Below are 14,291 nucleotides of genomic sequence, written 5' to 3'. Positions count from 1 at the left end.
TCTTTTTGAAACTGTCCATCTGGTGTGTGTGTGTGTGTGTGTGTGTGTGTGTGCGTGTGTGTGTGTGTGTGCTTACTTACCGTGTCAGAGGGCAGAGAGGCTGACAGGACCCGCCTCCATGTCTCAGCTTGAGTAACAGTCCAGGGTAGAGCAGAGCCACGGGGGACTCTGCTCTTCCGACACAATCTATGAACCGGCATGCAGAAACATGTATGCCTCTATGCTGCAGCTGTATAAATAACGTGCGCTGTAAACATGTAACATATAGATATATATTTACGGTTGTTGAGAAATGAGAATTCTTGGTATAATGAGGCCAAAAGTGGAGTTTTGAAGCAGTGATGCTGTCGGTGACGTCTGCTGTTGCACGTCTGTTTCAGGGTTCTTCTCACAGTGGTGGCGGTCCTCTCGTCGTACTCCATCCACTTACTGCTAAAGCTGTCCGGTATTGTAGGTATGTATGTATGTAGCCTGACAATATGCAATAACTTTCTAATCGACATGTTCAGAATATGAGACATGGCCTGTATGATATCTGATAGTGGCTTGAGCTCTCTCCCTGCACCTGACATCATATATATCTCATCCAGGTATGACTTATTGCTCCCTATTATTATTTTTTGGATGCCTCCTGAGTTGCTTCAGGGTTAAATAACAAACAACACTATTAAACCTCCTGTGGGAATATTTCCAATAGTGCGCAGATTATAAATTGACAAAAGGTATATCAGTCAGTGTTCTTAGACCAATTCATAGCGATAGAAAATCTTTATATTGAGGAATTAGAACACAACCTCGACAGAAACACCGTCTGAGTAGGTGGTTCCCATTCCTTTTTCTAAATCATCGATCACTTTTGATTTTGCTCACATTGACAGGTTATTATTAGTGCACCTCAGGGAAAGCTCTCTCTCATCTCATCTCCTGCAGGACTGTTCATTGTCAAAATAGCCAAACCTCTAAATGACCCTCTAAAGTCAGATATGATGAGATATTGCAGTGTGTGTGTGTGTGTGTGTGTGTGTGAACGCCCAATACTCCACGCCCTGCCGCACAACGAGGTGTAATTTATGACCATAATTAGATTAGCATTCTCCTTACAGCCGTAGACCTCGTTAGTGTGGATTTAACTCGTCGATGAAATGCTTTTCGTGGCTCAGGTATTCGTGCCTACGAGCAGCTGGGCTACAGGGCCTTTGGGACCGCGGGGAAGATGGCGGCAGGTATTGCCATCACGCTGCAGAACATCGGAGGTGAGGTCACACGGCCGTCTGTCCTCCCACTTACACACGCGCACATTAAATCTGAGATAGCTGTGTTATTATTATGATTATTACCGTATGAGTAACCGTGTAGTTGAGTGCTAACTCGTCGTTTGTGTCTCCTTCCCCGCAGCCATGTCCAGTTACCTGTACATCGTCAAGTATGAGTTTCCTTTGGTCGTCCAGGCCTTTCTGATGGTGGATAAACCTGCAGGGTGAGTGGTCAAGACGGGACATAAAACGTTTCATTCATACTATATATAAGACTTCAGATCCTTGTGAGAAAATCACTGGCAAAAAAAACTCAAATACTTCATTATTTCACTCGCCTTCGCACCAAACAATAGGTTTGAATTTGTAATCCTGAAGATCTCAGTCCTAGTTTATTAGAAATAATAACAAGTTTATCACTACAGCACACAGCAGCTGCTTTGTCAGAAATACAACAGCTGGTGTGTCGTTCTACAGCGCTGCCAGAGAAACTTCAAATAAAAGTCCTTCTACTCACTTGAGTTGATGCTTGACGTACGTCTGGATCGGTCTGCGGACATCGCCTCCTAAAGGTGAACATAAAGGTAACCCGGGACCTTCTGCCGCCGTCCTGCGTGTCCGAGGAGGACTTGTGTGTCGGGCGGTTGGCGGGCCTGGTGCTGCTCGGGATGCAGGGAGCACCTGGCGTGAGAACAGCTGTGATAGCGACCCTGGAGAAGGAGAGCGGCGCAGCCAACAAAAAAAAACCAAAACACAGCTAGACTCCACGGCTGAACACCCTGTAAACCGTGGGCTATCACTGGACAGGTGGCCTCAGAGACAAACAACACTCACGTCTTTGGATGGGATCTCAAGTGTGATGTTACCCCCTCACACATTAACCCTTACCCCAGTTAGTGCACGGACGGTGGACAAAATAACGGAGACGCCTCCCAAATCCGATGCAAGAAAAAAATGACAATAGTTCTGCAACAAATACTGCTTATATTATAGAATATGATGAAACTGCATCTCTGGATCATCACTTTGGGGGGTTTTCTAGAAAATATATGAATCCCCAGGAAGTTTATTTTGGATTTTTGAAAAGCAATCTAAATTCAAATAATAAACAATAAAACAATAATAACGAAATACACATTTGCAGAGCAAACAATGTAACTGTTTGTTTTCTGTTTTCCTTTCCTTCTATTTTCTATTTCTGGAAAGTAAATGATGTACCGAGTCTTCTTGCGGCAGAATACACAACAATTCCTGCATGCATAGGGATGTGAAATTCAATTGAAAAACAAATCCACAGAAACTGATCTGCATGTCTGTGTGTGTGTGTGTGTGTGTGTGTGTGTGTGTGTGTGTCTCTTTGTATCACTTAACACCTGAGGCTGTGTGCTTGTTCAACCAGAGAGCTGCTGGTGTGTCGGTGTGGAGAGTGTTCCATGTTTATATCTGCTTATCGAGCTTTTTTTTTACCCTTGGTGATTATTAGGGATTGTGTGTTTTGTAAAATATTGTGTGTTTTTGTGTAAGTGTGGATCAGAGTTGGTGAGATATTGTGACCCTGGTACAGATGGCCGTAGGGCAGCGTGACAACGGGAGAGAAGTGTGTGTGTGTGTGTGTGTGTGTGTGTGTGTGTGTGTGTGTGTGTGTGTGTGTGTATATGTGTGTGTGTGTGTGTGTGTGTGTGTGTGTGTGTGTGTGTGTGTGTGCGTGGAGCCTCCCACCTAATACAGGTCAAGAGATGAATCCACCCCACTGTGTCAGTCTAAAAATAGCTCACAGAGGTGTGTTTCCCTGTGCGTCTGTCTGTCATATGGTTCATATTCATATCGCCACACGTCTCACATGTAATTGTCTAAATGATGGTTCAACACCTTCCGCACACTACCTGGGTTATAATTTTAATTTCTGCCGTCAAATTTAAAAACATATTTAGTATAAAACTTACCATGTGTGATTTATGTGTGTTATATTTACTCTCTGCTAAAAACAACACAGAGGACATGACCTCTGTGTCTCAGAGGTCACTTCTTAGTGTCCAGCAGTACAGGGAGGAAAGAGGCTTATGTCTTTTTTCCACTCTAGATATTTGATTATATGGCAACCAGCGATTCATTTGTGTTCAGCTGTGAATAAAAATCCTTGTCATCGTTGTGGCGATGTTATATAATCCTCCATCAGTCAACCCTAAGTTTCTAGCTGTTCACCCCCCCCCCCCCCCCCCCCCCCCGTGTCTTCTCAATCAATATCTGACGCAACGTGATTGAGATGGAGAGGAGCGTTTGAGCCGAGTAATTCTAAATCGATGCCTTTTTGATTGTCTTCCTCTCTGCAGTGAATGGTACATGAACGGGAACTACCTCGTGATCATCGTATCCGTTGCCGTGATATTACCTCTGGCTCTCATGAAACAGCTGGGTACGTATATTTATATCACGTCCGTCTCACAGTGGGACGCCCATCTCATCGGTGCTTTAGTCTGGGCTTCAATCTTAAATTCTGTGTTGCTGAACGGCGGCTTCTGCGACTGCAAAAACGACGACCGCGGGATTATCTTGGACTTCTTTAGCATTTAGCAAAAATGCTAATCTATGCTAATTACTGAGTCTGCCAGCTGACTCCGTGATGCGTGTTACACAGCAACATTTACCATAAGTTTGCCAGCAGCGTCCACCAAAAGCTGCCGGTCGTGTTCGACGAGGAACATGAGTTCAACTTTTCATTGCTAAGAAGAAGAAGAAGAAGAAGAAGAAGAAGAAGAATGTGTTTTTTTTGTAATGTTAACACAACCATACTACTAGTAAATCAAATTGAAAATACTTAAAAGTCCTCATTATTAAATGTGGCGTTTGCTCACCAGCTTACTTCATCCCAACATTCCTGCAGGGCTAGCGGCAGTGAAGGAGCTCATAGAGTTTCATGTGGTGGACTTGTTCAAGGACGCTTCATCCGAGGGGACGTCCGTCAGCCTCCAGGCTTGGATCCTGGTCTCGTGCTTGAATATCAGTTTCCTTAATCCTTGATCTCCTCCAATAAGGCACCTGCTAAATTTTGAATTGGTGCCGTACCTTGTAGCTCGGTATTCCAAGAGGGCTATTGCAATGGTTTGAGTTCAGAGCTTGAGAGAGTCTGTCTCCCCCCCACCCCCCTCCCACTGTTGTCCTCCTGAGATGTCCCTTGGTACATGGCTCATGCCCCCTCATCTTCAAGTCACACCTGAATGCATCGTGTAGCCACACCTGATGATTGCCAGTACACTGCGAGACAGCAGAGGGATTACTCTTTATTTTTTTAAAATGAATAACCCTTTGTTGTTCTTTTGTGTTTTTTGCAAGTTTGGTCAAGAGTCACGTGGGTCTGTCTGCGGTTTCGCCGCTTTAGGTGAGAAAGTACATGAACCAAAGCAGATGGAAAGAGGAACAAGAAAAGCAAGGAGAGCCAGTTTGGAAGTGAGAAAGGAGGGGGGGGGGGGGGGGGCATGTTGGCTGACCTCTTCTGAGAAGTCTGTCTCCTGCTGAGACGTCGAGGACAACAGAGCCGCTCGGTGCAGCTAGAATCCAGTAATGAGCTCCGGCTCCCAGCGCATTAAAGGAGCAGAAAGAGACGTCCGTGTCTTATTGAATCAATATGTTTTAGGTAAATCAGCTACAAATACACGAGTAGACCCTATTTAAATAATGGTGTCCTAAAAGTTGGAAAATATGTTCATAGGCAAAAGTTATTTATTTTTTGCTCCGTGCTCCAACTTTCAGAAGAAGGGACGGGGCGCCGATGCCGTTTCCAGTTGTCTCCATAAATCTTGGTTAGCGCCGTTAGCGGACGTGTTGAGAGCCGTTGAGAGTGAAACAACTGAAATGCTCCCAATCCTCGCATGTTGCGCTTTCAAATCGGTCTAGTTCACCACAAGGCCTGAAGAACATACAGCAGAAGATACATGGGCCTCACTAGTGATTCACAACTAGACATAAGCAGCATTTGTTACTATTTTCAAACCCTAACCCGAAGCATCTGTTGTTTTAGGATACCTGGGCTACACCAGTGGGTTCTCCCTGAGCTGCATGGTTTTCTTCCTCATTTCGGTACGTCCTCTATACCTACGCAGACATCGTGTCTTGCTTCTTGTTTCGTGTCTGTTGGCAGAAACATCAAGGTAGCGTATTCACATGCACTTTTTCCCCCCCCTCTTCCTACCATCTCTTCAGTATTCCCTCCTCTCTGTACTCACTGCCGTGGACTAATGTTTGCACGCTGCGGTTCCAGGCTGTGTTGGTTCTCTTGTTTTTCTCTGACCTACTTTTGGTTGTGCGATCTGTAATCCACGCACCGCTCTCTGTCTCCGTCTCTCTCTCTGTCTCCGTCTCTCTCTCTCTCTGTCTCTCTCTCAGTACCATATTTCCAGCCTGTCTTTATGCTAAACTGTGTCCCACAGACTTGTGTTGCTGCTTAACGCCTCTCCTCTGCACTGCACAGGTCATCTACAAGAAGTTCAATACCCCGTGTCCGTTTGTGGACTTCTCATTCAATAGCACTGCCGCTGGGCTCAATATCAGTGCCATGGATCCTGGTGGGGAGCCTGATCCTGCCTGTATTCCCAAAATGGCCAACCTAAACTCACAAGTAGGTTGTTTTTTTTTTTTTGGGCATGATACTCGGTCTGAAACTGCAAATCCACCTCCACTGTCATCCACTGACCGCCACCCACTTATGTCATAGTCATCTCTAGCATGTTGCCAGTGACGGCTCACAATCCAAGCATGGGAATTGCACTTGGTTTGAAGCTTTTACCAAGCTGTTAATGATAGACAATAGTCTGTGATTAAGGCGAGCGTCAAAGGTCGACAGCGACCCCCCGACCTGTCAGCGGAGGAACACAAGTGGCTTTGACATTCCGTTGCTTACAGTGAGATCATCGCGTCCGCTCTTTGTGGGCTGGAGAGAGATGGGTCATCAATTAAATGGGAACGTCCTAACAGTTCTCTGAGTACACCCAGTACATACCTCCGCAGCAGGAAGGTCCTCTCCAGGGACCCTTAATGACAGCTGGGTGTTTCATTCCTTTTATTGTAGCTCGACATCACTTCATTTGATCCAAACAACGTTGCGTTCCAGAGCGTTGTTCATATCAAGTCTTCATTATCCCTTAAAGGTGTATGAGACTTTTTTCCTAACCCAGACTCAAAAGACCAATCCCCGCTGCTCAGCAGCTCACAAGTAAGGCATTCTCAAATAGGCCGAAACTTGGCCCGGCCCGAGTTAATCACAGGGAAACAATTAGCTCTCTGTGATGTATCTGAGGGAGTAATGGGCAGTAAAGCGCGAGGTTGGTGGTGAGACGTCTGGGATGGCGCTGCTGTATCTATGGTGACCTGTTGGGGTTCATTTTCAGACTGCCTACACCATCCCCATCCTGGCGTTCGCCTTTGTGTGCCACCCCGAGGTCCTGCCCATCTACACTGAGCTGCGCAAGTATGTTCTTACCATGGAAAAGCTCCTGCTAGGTTTTGGACAATAAATCAGTTGCATAGCAAAGAGGAAAGGTCTGATTTTGTTGCTTGGCTGATCATAACCTAGTCACACGCACTGCTTTCACTTTATTATGAAATGCGTTGACACTGCTTGTATGATGATGATGATGAGGCATGTTGTTAGTTAACATGTGTCACCCTGCCTGTTTCCTACAGCTAAAGAAGCCCCACAACTGAAGATTGTGGGTTTTTTGTTTGAACTGTGCTACATGCTTTCTATATGACGGTGGACGCTCTGATGTTATGTGTGCGTTTGAGTTTATTCTAGTGTATGTGTGTGTGTGTGTGTGTGTGTGTGTGTGTGTGTGTGACGTCACATGGCAATATCTTCTGATTTCAGTCCCACCAAGAAAAAGATGCAGCATGTGGCCAACATCTCCATTGCAGTCATGTACGTCATGTACTTTCTGGCTGCCCTCTTTGGATACCTAACTTTCTATGGTGAGGCCTGGTCCTCCTCCCACTGCAGAACATTATGCACATCTATCCATCTATCCATCTATCCATCCATCTATCTATCCATCTATCCATCCATCTATCTATCTATCTATCTATCTATCTATCTATCTATCTATCTATCTATCTATCTATCTATCTATCTATCTATCTATCTATCTATACATCTATCTATCTATCTATCTATCTGTCTGTCTATCTATCTATCTATCTATCTATCTATCTATCTATCTATCTATCTATCTATCTATCTATCTATCTATCTATCTATCTATCTATCTGTCTATCTATCTATCTATCTATCTATACATCTATCTATCTATCTATCTATCTATCTATCTATCTATCTATCTATCTATCTATCTATCTATCTGTCTGTCTGTCTGTCTGTCTGTCTGTCTGTCTGTCTGTCTGTCTGTCTGTCTATCTATACATCTGTCTGTCTGTCTGTCTATCTATCTATCTATCTATCTATCTATCTATCTATCTATCTATCTATCTATCTATCTATCTATCTGTCTGTCTGTCTGTCTGTCTGTCTGTCTGTCTGTCTGTCTGTCTGTCTATCTATACATCTGTCTATCTATCTATCTATCTATCTATCTATCTATCTATCTATCTATCTGTCTATCTGTCTATCTATCTATCTGTCTATCTGTCTATCTATCTGTCTATCTGTCTATCTATCTAGCTATATGTCTGTCTGTCTGTCTGTCTATCTTTAAATATATCTATATATTTATATATCTCACTGCGCTTCTTAATTTTCTTTTACCCATTCGCGTTGATTGTTTTGATTTAATATCACAAAGTTATCAACACGAGTCTGAATCTCTACGTCGTAGCAGAACCGTCGTCTCTGAAGGCCGTAAAACCATCGTGATGCATCGCCCCCCTCTAGTGGTCATATCGTAGACCTTACATTAACCAAATACACCATTACATACCAATATAGCATTATTTATTTATATATATATATAATGTAATCCACTGCAATGAAAAGATGATTTATCAAGGTTTTATTACATACAGTAGCATTTTACCTATATTAATAAAGCATGATGTTTGCATTATTCTCATCAACATTGTTTTTATATATACCAGTTCATATTAATATTTGACTTGTATTGTAAGTATAACGTTATTGAGTCATGTTATCACTACATGAGGAAAGGACAAATGTTCTCTATTCCTGTTTTAATCTCCTTCAGGTGAGGTGGAACCAGAGCTGCTTCACACCTACAGTCGCATTGACCCCTATGACACTCTGATCTTGTGTGTGCGTGTGGCTGTGCTCACTGCTGTCACGCTCACTGTTCCCATCGTGCTCTTTCCTGTAAGGACACATTTTAACACCTCAAGTTTACTCGTTGTCTCACTTCAGTAAAGTCATGAAGCTACTCTCTTTTGTTGTTGTTTTATGTTATAATCAGGTGCGAAGAGCGATCCAGCAGATGATATTTCCCAACAAGACCTTCAACTGGCCCCGTCACATCGCCATTGCCTTCGTTCTGCTCACCTTCATCAACCTGCTCGTCATCTTCGCTCCCAACATCCTGGGCATCTTCGGGGTCATTGGTAGGTCGGAGCAGCACTGGCTGCTACATTCAGACAAATCCTGAGTATCGCTTCCACGATCTCTGTTAAAGCCTATATATCAGCGGATCATGCGTCGGATTTATTTTATACATGCAAGTAGATTATTATGCGTCCCTCCTATTTCCATATCCTCACTACAGCGCTGTCAGACCTGCAGCGCTGCTTCATGAGAACTGAAGGGAGTGAGACTTCCATGAATAATCTTCTGCTTTTTGTCTGCTTTCCAGGAGCCACATCTGCCCCTTGTCTCATCTTCATATTCCCTGCTGTCTTCTACATTCGGATTGTTCCCAAAGAGGAGGAGCCAATGCGCTCGTTCCCCAAAGTCCTGGTGAGAATAACAGGAATTTAAGTTGAAGTTAGTAACTTTAGGTTGGCTTCGGTGAGCATGTAAGACAATATAGATATAATGATTAATGTAACAGGGTAGGTGGACATAACACAGTATATACAGCGAACTTAGATTTGTAATGATATTTTGGGTGTGTTTAATGAATGAAAATCTATCATTATTTTATTTATTGATATGGTATAATGTAGCATTGTACATAGATTGTTTTTTTCATTGGCAGTTATTTTTGAGTTAGTCACAATTCTTTAAAAAAATCAGATGTAAAGAGAAACTTAAAGGGACGTTTTTTTTGTGTTTTGAAGTGGGGATGTTTACGGTATATCTCCGTCATCAGTGTATTTTTACGCCTCACTTTGTGTGGAAGTAACTGGGATGATTCTTACATCTGTAAGGCAACGTCAGGCTTGAATGAAACATTGCTTTCCTAACTAATACAGAGATATAAATGTACTAAATTGTTATTTGTTTTTAAATAACTGTATCCGACATCAGAGTGGCATATCGTTAACGATACTCAATCCAGCTGTTTGAGTCAGTATCGGACCCATATCTGATGTCGGTATCGTTGCATCGCTCATTTTGACCTCCACAGACAGAAATGTCTCCTTAAAGCCATTCACATATTCAGTGAGAAGGATGCGATCATCTCTCTGTACCCTGTTCTTCCTCGTTCGCTCCTCTCTTCCAGGCCGCCTGTTTTGCCGGGATAGGCGTCCTGTTCATGATCATGAGCCTCAGCTTCATCATCATCGATTGGACATCAGGCAGCAGCAAAGCCAGCAGCGGTCACTAGGCACCACCTTCCATTTTGTTTTTCAGGTTTCATATTGTTTGAGTTAGATCTGTGTTGTGATGTTGAAGTTTTGACTTTGAATTATGTTTGACGTTGAACACGCCCCCATCTTTTCCATTAGAGAACGTTTGGCCACAGAGAAGGTCTAGAGTTCGGGATGGCGCTCGATGGCTCTACTGACTGTTGTGAGCGTCCTGCAGGATAAGTAACAATATAGAAAACATCATGCGCATGTCCCTGCGATCAACTGCCATCCCTGTCTTTTCCCTAAAATGATCTATGATCTGCAGTCTGCTCCTCAGATTAGAAATAGACCATCGGAGGCACCTCCATTTTAACAGTCGACAAAAATCTACTCAATGATGGACAACTATTAATTTATGATTTTTACGTCTATTATTATTATTATTATTATTATTATTAAGTTATTTGAATAACTACATATTTGGCACTCTGTGCAACTGCAGATGTGAAAGCTATTGCACAGAAAGAAAGAGAAGTTTAAGGAATAGTTCAACATTTTTCGGGGAAATACGCTTAAATTTATACCACTGTCAATGCTGTGTACGGTAAATTTGAAGATGCAGCCGACAGATGGTTAGCTTAGCTTAGCTTAGCTGAGCTTAGCAAGAAGACCGGAAGATGGTGAACTGTTTTTTGTGCGCACCCTTTCGCTCGTACTCCACTAACGTGGTTATTTTAAGGTTTGGAGTTTGTCGAGATTCTCGCCTCTTGACAGAGCGGGGCGCTAAACCACACGGACGGCATGCGGTAAAGCGTTGTGAGCACATTTAGCAAAACATTCCGACAGAATACGATCAAGATGTATATTTTTATTATGAATCTCAGAAGATGCGGAGTGGACTGATGACCTGATCCTCTGCTCGGGTCAGGAAGGTTTTTAAATGACTCATGGCTGTCCGGATCACCGCGTAAAACGACGCCTTGTGTTTTTCAGTATTACTGTGTAAATGAAAGAAAGAAATGGTTTGCCGGAGACAGTACTGTAACGGAAACGCGTGAGCCCCCCCCCCCCCCCGCAGAATAACCCTGAGAGCCCCCCCTATAGGCAAGATATCAAAACTCAAGCTTTTCTTTTGAGGGAAATGTATTCAAACAGAAAAAAACAACAGAGAACAAAGTGCTAACGTTAGTCCACAGCAAGGCTGTCAAAGTGTAACGTTAGCTACGTGCTAATGTTAGCTATAGCAGATTAGTGCATCCTTCACCGGCCGGTTGACAAATACTTGTTATTTTTGGAAGTTTGGCATTCAATTCAGCAACTTTCTGTCTTGAATGCCGCTTTTTGGGCACCGCTTTTGAATTTGCGTTTAATTTTCTCCTCAGGAAAAATCAGTGCTAACGTTACAGAGTGAATCAGCGCTAACGTTAGCTACCTATTTGCCGCGGGCGCGCCGGTCTGTGACCTTCTTGACCTATGTCGTCACGTCACTAACCTAGCTAACAAAGAAAGCACAATTAAATATGTTTTTCTTTATTTTTATATCAACTCTGGAAACACAGATAAGACAATAAGACCATAGTGTGCATCCCATGTAATTCAAATTGAATTTTTTTGGGGGGTGGGGGCCACGCGGGGGTAATCTCTACGGGTTAGGGTGAAGACCTCATCAGTTGGATTGTACAGATCAAAGTGAGGGGAGATTTGAACGATGTGTTGTTTCTGAACATTAACTGGAAGTAATCAGAGACAACCAAAAACCAACAACAACAACAACAACAACAGGGTCATTTCACAAAGTGGTTAGCAACAGTTTGGTGTGTGTAAATATGTCTGTGTCCAGCACAAGCTTGATCCCTAACAGCAATGACAGCCATGGGATGACTGTCTCTTTAACAATATTGAAAAGTGTGTGGTTAGCAATAGCACCTTCCGCTGATAAGCACAACGTCTCGTTGCCATTAATAAGATTAAACACAAGCAAATGCAAATCCCATATTGGATAGATGTGATTTAAGGGCATGTCCCTTTTTTGTGTAACTAAATCGTCGGTGATATAATCAATCTAATGTAGATTATGAGCAAGTTAGCAATGCATCGATGGTATAATATGGATGTCTTCTCAAACGTTACTTGAAATAATGTTGCGGTTCGTGTTCCTGTGAGCCCCCTGCTTCCATTCGTTTCCTCCTCTGGTCCGTTCTGTAGCTGAAACTACTAATCGGTTGGATGTACTGGTGTCCGTGTCGTTTAAAGAAGAAAACATGGCTCCACTGTATTTGAACTATATGAGCGTTAGTGTTGATGAACCTGGACCTATGCTCTGATCAGGTATACTTCTAGTGTTCCTCTCCTGCCATTGATAGACTAACGTTTAATGTTTAATGTTCATTTGGTTGAATCTGATCCAGTGATGAAAATACAAATCTTGTCAGTGTTTTGATTTTTATGTGGGTTTCTTTTCTTCAGTGGCACATCATCAGTGGTGACGTTCGGGTTGTTCCTGACTTCCTCGCTGCTCGTTGGCAGACGGTAACTTTTTAACTCCGAGTTGTTAGTGAGCAGGTGCACCGGCGTGTATTTCAATATATTTTTTTATGATGGACTCTGTCGCACCAGACGACAGTGAGTGCCGCGAGGGTGAGTCAGTGCTGTCCGGTGACTCGGTTAAACGAACCTCTTTTAATCCATGGTATCTAGATATGTGCTTTGTCTTAATGTCAGTGTGTGCGGAGGGAATCGGCGTGTGAATCAGCCACTGGGGCGTAACATAGTGTTTTGGTGTTGTTTTAACCAATGCAAGTGTTATATTTATCCCCAACTTCCTGTTCCTGGTTTGACTTTGGTGAGTTTTTTCAATGGTGCACACGTAAACCTCTCAACATGCAAATAAAAAATAGAAATAAACACGAGGCAACAAAGTGAGGGGACACACTGGGTCAGCGGTGGATACAAGACGATCTCTGATGACCTCTTTTTAGAACTCAGTGTTGTTAATCTCCCTCTTTTGTGTGATTTATTGAAATATGTATGATTGAATAGTAACATATTAAATATTTGCCAGCATTTATAAATACTGTATATAAATGTACACCCTTTATATTCTATATGCATATCTAGTTTGTACAATGTAGATAGCTATTAAAGTTTTAGTCCAATTAAAAATATATAAATGTAATCATTTTCAAAGTGCTTTTAAACTTCTCTGTCCTTTATTTCATGTTGATTTTCTTGTATCTCTTTGTATTTTAATATGATGCTGGCAGTTATTGTACTGTAAACAATGTTGCAATAAAGATAATGAGGTAACAACACGTTGATCTCTCATCATTTGTCAGACGTGGCCGTCTGGATACAGGACAGACTTTCAAGACTATTCTTTGTATTTTACATAAATCGTTAATTTAACTTCCTGAATGATGATAATAAAAATAAACAACGACACATTTGAACAGCTTTAAATGGACCAGTGTGGCTAAGCTGTAAGCATTATATAACCTGAAAACTGAAACTGAAACTGCCAATATCTGATTTACATTTCTTTATATTTCATTCATGTAATGTTTAAATATCAGGAACACTATGTAGGACAAACAAGTGTAAGAAAAGGAGTTGTTCAAGTCCACAAGGTGACACTAAAGTGCTGTGGTTGGCTTTATCTGTGGAGTATTGACCGTCGCCCAGCGTAACGACGTTGGGCTTTGACGTCTGCTTTAAGTGTTCATTAGTTGCTGTTGGGCCTATTTTGAGTCACAGGTTTGTCTTCATACTGTCAGAGGCAAATTATGTATTTTTAACCCCATCATATTTAACCTAAAGGTAGCTACAGATGACATCGCAGATTAAGAATGAACATATTTTTATGCTGAACCTATTAGACCTACAGCTAGTTAGATTGGCTCCATCTCTCAACCAGCTCCAACATTAAAATCACGTTTGTGTGTTATTGCATGAATAATAATAATAATCAATTACATGTATATAAATATAACATTTTAAGAGGGGAGATCCTGCAGTATTCTTACTTTTATATATTCCAAGAGGGCTACATTTAGCCATTCATATTGTGTGTAGCTAGTACAACTTTGAATGCAGTACTTTTACTTGTAATTGAGTGCTCTTACACGGTGGTATTTCTACTTTTACCTACGTAAACAATCCTGTAAAAAAAATAAAACAAAAACACTAATCTCTCTTCTCAACTGCGGAATCACATAAAGCCCAGATTTGTCCATTTGAAGCAGTGTAAATCAGACGAAACTGCACTTGAACGAAAAACGGTTCGCCGCCTCTGACTACATTTCCCATGATGCACTCGGAGTGGGCGTTCTTTCCCCCGGTGAGGGGCTGGCCCTT

At 42.3% G+C, this 14,291-nt stretch overlaps 1 protein-coding gene across 4 annotated transcripts in view; it reads left to right on the top strand.

Annotated features, from left to right (window-relative positions):
- The window catches only part of LOC137873631 (sodium-coupled neutral amino acid transporter 3-like), a 30,074-nt gene extending 16,847 nt beyond the window's left edge, over window positions 1–13,227 (top strand). For all 4 annotated transcript variants that reach the window (XM_068711921.1, XM_068711920.1, XM_068711918.1 and 1 more), the window contains 12 exons: window positions 381–454; window positions 1,161–1,253; window positions 1,396–1,477; window positions 3,584–3,666; window positions 5,269–5,327; window positions 5,719–5,865; window positions 6,635–6,714; window positions 7,114–7,214; window positions 8,441–8,565; window positions 8,663–8,807; window positions 9,056–9,159; window positions 9,869–13,227. In XM_068711921.1, the coding sequence (XP_068568022.1) occupies window positions 381–454; window positions 1,161–1,253; window positions 1,396–1,477; window positions 3,584–3,666; window positions 5,269–5,327; window positions 5,719–5,865; window positions 6,635–6,714; window positions 7,114–7,214; window positions 8,441–8,565; window positions 8,663–8,807; window positions 9,056–9,159; window positions 9,869–9,973 (1,198 nt within the window). In that variant the 3' untranslated portion in view covers window positions 9,974–13,227. The remainder of the gene's footprint in view (window positions 1–380; window positions 455–1,160; window positions 1,254–1,395; window positions 1,478–3,583; window positions 3,667–5,268; window positions 5,328–5,718; window positions 5,866–6,634; window positions 6,715–7,113; window positions 7,215–8,440; window positions 8,566–8,662; window positions 8,808–9,055; window positions 9,160–9,868) is intronic.
- The last annotated feature ends 1,064 nt before the right edge of the window (window positions 13,228–14,291 follow it).

The sequence above is a fragment of the Cebidichthys violaceus genome, unplaced genomic scaffold (genome assembly GCF_023349555.1).
Source record: "Cebidichthys violaceus isolate CVI_PGR_0920_01 unplaced genomic scaffold, fCebVio1.0.p SCAF_17, whole genome shotgun sequence".
NCBI classification, from domain to species: Eukaryota; Metazoa; Chordata; class Actinopteri; order Perciformes; family Stichaeidae; genus Cebidichthys; species Cebidichthys violaceus.
This window is presented reverse-complemented; position numbering and strand designations above follow the sequence as displayed.